The 6000-nt window shown below is 46.8% G+C and overlaps 1 protein-coding gene across 1 annotated transcript; it reads left to right on the top strand.

Moving 5' to 3' along the window:
- Positions 1 to 56: 56 nt before the first annotated feature.
- Positions 57 to 4866, top strand: GNG10 (G protein subunit gamma 10). Its single transcript, XM_007449773.1, has 2 exons — positions 57 to 137; positions 4741 to 4866. Exons 1-2 carry the CDS (start codon positions 57 to 59, stop codon positions 4864 to 4866), a joined length of 207 nt encoding a protein of 68 aa, XP_007449835.1.
- Positions 4867 to 6000: the final 1134 nt, after the last annotated feature.

Below are 6000 nucleotides of genomic sequence, written 5' to 3'. Positions count from 1 at the left end.
TCGCGTCTCCGCCCGCCCACCGGCTCGCTCACTCGCTCGGAGCCCAGGCCGCCGCCATGTCTTCCGGGGCCAGCGTAAGCGCCCTGCAGCGCCTGGTGGAGCAGCTTAAGCTGGAGGCCGGCGTGGAGAGGATCAAGGTGAGGCCCGCGCCGGCGTGTGGCCTCGGGGTGCGGAGACCGCCCGGCCGTCCGCGGGCCTGGGAGGAGGAGGCCGCGCCCGGGCGGACAGCTGCAGGGCCGGCCCGAGCGCGAGCCGGGTGGCCGGACGCGGTGGGCGGGCCTGAGGACTGCGCCCGACCAGGCTCGCGGCTCGGCCTCGGGCGGTGGGAGTCCGCGCAGGGCCGGACCCGGACCCCGGCGCCCGGGAGAAATGCACCTGACCCCGCGAGGGCGGTCCGGGACCGAGAGCCCCGGCGCGGTCACGTTTCAGTGATGGGGACAATGACTCGGGGTGCCCGACGGACGCGAGGACACCAGGAATGCGGGCGACGTGCTGGTGGCCCCCCCGTACTTGGCTGGTGCGGGAGGATGGGGTCCAGAGCTTCGGAGGAGACTGAATGGATGGGCCTCGGTGATGGGTTGATAGGATGAGGAGGGAGGAGGGCGCTGCTCGGGTTTCTGGCCTGGTGACAGGATGGATGGCGTTGCCATTCGCTACGGTAGGGAGGAGAGATGATGCGTAAGTTTCGGATACGTGGACTTTGAGGGGATGCCCGGGAGGTGTTTGGCTACCTGGGCCGAAGCTCAGAGAACGAGGCTGAAAGAACGTATGGGAGTGAAAACGGTAGGAAGTGACCAGAGTGTGGACCCCAGGGACCTGCCGAAAGAGATACTGAAGCGAGGAAGGAGGGGTTTTCACAATTCTGAGGCTTAGTCAACGTGTCAAATGTTTAGTCAGTTGATTAAAAAGCATCTGATGTGTAATTGTGTTTACCAACTAGTATATAGCATTATTTGTAGAATGTGTGTGTGAATGAATGGACACTGCTGCGATAGTCTGTGGACCTCAGTAGTGCCATTTCTTTGTACCATGCTCTATTCTAGGTACTGAGAATACGTTATTCTAGTGGGGAAGATAAACAATAAACACACTAACCAATAAATAAAATAATTTCAGAGAGTAATTGATGTAATTGATTCTAAAACAAGGTAGACAGAGACCTGTGGAGTGCAGAAGAGGTTTCAGTGACATATGTAGTAGTAGATGCTGAATCTAATTTGTAATAGGATAGAAAGACTTTATTGAAAAAAAATCTGGTTTTAAAGAGGAAACCTTTTTTTTTTTTTTTAAATTTAGGAAATGAAAAGCTGTATTTTGAGGTTGAGAGGAAGGAACACACTGTATTTTTAGGTCGAGGGGGAGAAACAAATGGAGAAGGAGAACTGGAGGTAGAGACAGGTAGTCTGTCTAAGGGGGTCTGGGGTTGGAGGGGCACCTTCTGAGGCAGGAAGAAAGGAGGAAGGATATGTGTTAACATAGATGTTTCCAGATAAGGGCTTAATACCTTGTATGATGACAATTTTCTTTGTGAAATAGGAGGCCAAGTTTTAAGGCAGAAAAAAGGGAACTTACGGTGTCACAAGTGCTGAGGATGAGGGAGAGAGTGCTGTTGGGAATGGGAGAGGACCCCCTAGCAGGCACAATCATAGACACCTTGTGATTCTGAAGACCCAGCTACTGTGAGATTGATTGTCCTACTTTTTTTTTTTTTTGTCTCCAGCAGTATTTGGCTGCCCAGGAATCTGAGTGCCCAAGCTGAATGGTAGTTGATCCAAGTAGTGGGTTAGCAGGGGAGTTTTGTCAGAAAGATAGAAATGGGAGTGGAGAGCAAGGAATTTGAGGGTCTGGCCGGAAAGAGGCTGAACCCAGGCTGAATGGAGAAGGAACAGAGCCAGCCTACCTGTGATGGGCCAGACAAAAAAGGAAGAGATGTTCCCCCTGAGGTCAAAGAGCAGGTGCAGTGAGGAGAAAGGAAGCAGCACCCTGGATGGGCAGGAGAGATTGTGATCGGAAGGCAGGATGTTGGAGTGTGAAATTACAGATGTGGAGCAGTTACAGGTATTGCTGTAACTACTGCTGTTGAGGAGAAGGTTGTTTGAAGAGAGGAGCTCAGGGAAATGAAACTAGGGTTGTTGGAAATGTTTAAGATGTAGTGGGGACCTAAGTGGAAAGAAAAACTGTGAGCCAGATGTCTGCCTACCCTGTGCAGTAGCTAGGGAAGGTATTCGTATCTACATTTAAAAAGTAGTTACAGGTGATGAAACTGAGACACAGAGAAGTCAAGTGAATAGCTCAGAGTCACACAGATAATAAGCTTATTTGCAGGGTGTCCTCATGGGAGTATGGTTTGGGGTGCTTGGCAGGGCTTTTCTCAGGCAGCACCTTAGGGAGTCACAACCTTCCAGGGTCTGGTTTGACTCATTTCAGGGCTCAGTGACGGATGGGTGTTCTCAGCACACCCAGAGACGTCTTCTCTTTCACAGACTTGCTAACTGGTAAATAAACCGGAATACCAGTTTCTTAGCATATGATGGAGGGCAGCCCTTCCCAGTGCTTCAATGCTCAGTATCCTTCCAAGGACCCCTTCTTTGCTTTCGAGAAGTCTCTCAGAAGTTGATGGGTCAGCTTGGGCTCAAACCAAGGAAAGTCATATGATTTGGGTAGGGATTATCCCACCTCCATTGGGAGGATACAATTTCTAAGGGTTTGGGCTTGTATTCTTCCAGGCCAGAGTTTTTCCCTTCAAAGTGCTAGAGAAATGCTGACACGTTACTCTTCTCTCATTTGCTTTGCATATCCCTCACCTTAACTTTTTGATATGTTCTTTAGGCTAGGGTGCAGTTAGCCCCATTTCTCTGGCAGTCCTGGGGGACAGTCTCTTTCCACCCATCATGTGTGGAGTTCACTCGTTCTCTCTGAAGCTGAGATAATAATCATGAGCATAATTGGTTCCAAATTTCTTTTGAATTAATAACATATATATATATAATCAGTAATTCCAATTATAATTAACATGAAAATGTCAGAACTTCTGTTGAGGGAAAGGCAAGCTTAAACATTAGTTTGGCAATATTATATTACATGTTTATATGATATAAACTGTTATTACATTAATGAAACTAAAATTCCTAAAGTATTCTAGAAACTAGATAGTAACTGACACCTAAGGAATTGATTTTTTCAGTTATTTGGAAGCTTGGAAAATTAACACAAATTAGTAGTAATACTTGAACAGCAACTGGAACATTTTTGTACAGTATGGGTGAGATTTTATACAAAACACTTTTTCAGTACAAGAAAAATGGAAAGCAAGGAAAGCCTCCAAGTACAAATATGCATCAAATGGAGGCTAAGAAGAAAAGCAGAATAATATTGTGTCAATGCTGCCTAATACACTTCTTCAAAACTTAGTGGTTTAAAACAACCTTTATAAACTCGCAATTCTTGGATCAACAGTTTAAGCTGTGCTCAGCTGTATAGTTCTGTTGGTCTTTGCTGGGCTCTCTGTGCATCTGCCATCAAATGGAGGGTTGGCTGATGGCTGGATGATCTAGGATGGCCTCACTCATATGTCTGGAGTTTAGTAGGCAGGTGGCTGGGGTTTGGCTGACTGGGTCTCCTCCACAAGACCTCCAGTAGGCTAGCTTGGGCTCACTTGATGGTGGTCTTACGGTTGCAACCATAGCAAGAGGAGTAGCTGCAAAGGCTTTTGAGGCCTAAGCTTGGAACTTGCCCATTATTTCTGCCATTGTCCTGGTCAAAGTAAGTTTCAGGGCCAGCCCAGATTCAAGGGGTGGATAAAGACTTTACTTCTTGGTGGTAGGAGCTGCAAAATATTGTGACTGTTTGTGCAGTCAGCCACAGATGATTGCTAACTAGTGTCAACACTATTCTAAGTGCTTTACGTGCATTAACTCATTTAATTATTACATCAACTCAGGGAGGTAGGCACTGTTACTAAATACGTTTCACAGATGAGAAAACAGGTACTGAGAAGTTAAGTAACTTGTCCAGAGACTGCACTCTTAACCAATAAGCTGTTCTGCTTCAAAAACATGATGGAGGGCTTCCCTGGTGGCACAATGGTTGAGAGTCCGCCTGCCGATGCAGGGGACACGGGTTCATGCCCCGGTCGGGAAGATCCCACATGCCGTGGAGCGGCTGGGCCTGTGAGCCGTGGCCGCTGAGCCTGCGTGTCTGGAGCCTGTGCTCCACAACGGGAGAGGCCACAGCAGTCAGAGGCCCGTGTACCGCAAAAAATCCCCCAAAACAAAACAAAAAAACCCATATATGTTGGAGGGACCGCATCACTTGTTTTGAGCAGACCAGATAAGGCTCCATCCAGCCTTGTAAACATTAAAATAGTCTGTTCACATGGCAGACCTGGATATATCGATGCATGCTTTATAAGTGAAAATTTGTAAAGGGCACACTAGGATAAGCTATTTCTTTACAAATTCAGTCTCAAAACTAGGATTCTAATTGGATAAAAGGTACGGCTTTATCTTTCCTTTGTTGAGTAAGCCACTAAACCAAAACTACCCTAAATCAAGGTTATAGAAATTGTACCCTTTCCTCTTTGGAGTTCAATTATTAGAACTTTCAGCCAAAAAGACTCTTGGAGGTTTTGTACAAAGTATGACCTTTGTCAGGTTGTATGATCATTTTTCAGAGTCTCAAGTGACTGCTGGATGGATCTGGCTGTGAGCAGCGTGTCAAGCTCTTGTCCCTTTGTTTCAGGTCTCTCAGGCGGCAGCAGAGCTTCAACAGTACTGCATGCAGAATGCCTGCAAGGACGCCCTGCTGGTAGGTGTTCCAGCCGGAAGCAACCCCTTTCGGGAGCCCAGATCCTGTGCTTTACTCTGAAGACTGGTGAGTAATGATACACCAGGCCATCTTGGGGCCATGGCATTATCGTGGGGCTTCCCAAAGGACTTGGGCAACTGAGTTTTAAATATCTACTGTTCTTGGGGGAATTAAAATAAACCCAGCAAAATGCACAACTTTCCCTGAAGGGTGACTCTAATCTGCTGCTTGTGGAATACATCTAATTAGAAGAGTCTCAGTGCTCTTTGCACTAATTCATGAGATGCTAATATCCTTATGTACTTGAGCTTTTGAACTGAGCTGGTCAATAATAATTTCTTGACCTCAATACCATCTTCTCTGTCCTTACACCATCCTGGAGTTGTGATTTGTTGCTTGGTGCTATCAACTGACTTGTTACTCTTGGGACTAAGGACTCCCCAGAGGAGACTTGGTCCCATCACCAGCTGTGATTTCTTTCCTAGAAGCTTTCAGGATGTATTTCTGTGTTTTAATGGAGGAAGAAATGGAGTAACTGGGGAAAGTGTGAGTAGGGTTAAAAGAACCTTAAAATTTTATTCTTGAAATGAAAACACCTCTTTGGTGGCCTATAATAAATTTCCTGGGTTCTAGTGTGTTGTATGGGGTGTCATTCACATTTTCACTGTTTTTTTTTGGAGGTGGGGGAGCAGGGCAGGGCATAAATTATTAGAGTCTTTTGGGGCCAATATATTTCAAATTACAAGTTCTAAGGGGTGTTTATACAGGAAGTAATCATCTTAGGTCTTTTTTCATGTACTTGAAAAGGAAATTATTCACATTAACAAGAAGGGAGTAATCATACTATCAGGTACTATTGTACCTTTTAATGGAAAATGTTCACATTTATGGTATTAAAATAACAGTCTTGGGGCTTCCCTGGTGGCGCAGTGGTTAGGAGTCCGCCTGCCAATGCAGGGGACGCGGGTTCATGCCCCGGTCCGGGAGGATCCCACATGCCGCGGAGTGGCTGGGCCTGTGAGCCATGGCCGCTGAGCCTGCGCGTCCGGAGCCTGTGCTCCGCAACAGGAGAGGCCGCAGCGGTGAGAGGCCCGCGTACTGCAAAAAAACCCCAAAAACCTACTCATTCAATGGTGTAGTTTGGATTTTCTGGTATTAACATGTTACTTTCTTCTTTGAGAACCCTAAAATGGC

Source organism: Lipotes vexillifer, unplaced genomic scaffold (assembly GCF_000442215.2).
Source record: "Lipotes vexillifer unplaced genomic scaffold, Lipotes_vexillifer_v1.1 scaffold230, whole genome shotgun sequence".
In the NCBI taxonomy this organism is placed as follows: Eukaryota; Metazoa; Chordata; class Mammalia; order Artiodactyla; family Lipotidae; genus Lipotes; species Lipotes vexillifer.
The sequence above is the reverse complement of the archived record's forward strand: the minus strand, read 5'-3'. Positions and strand labels throughout refer to the sequence as shown.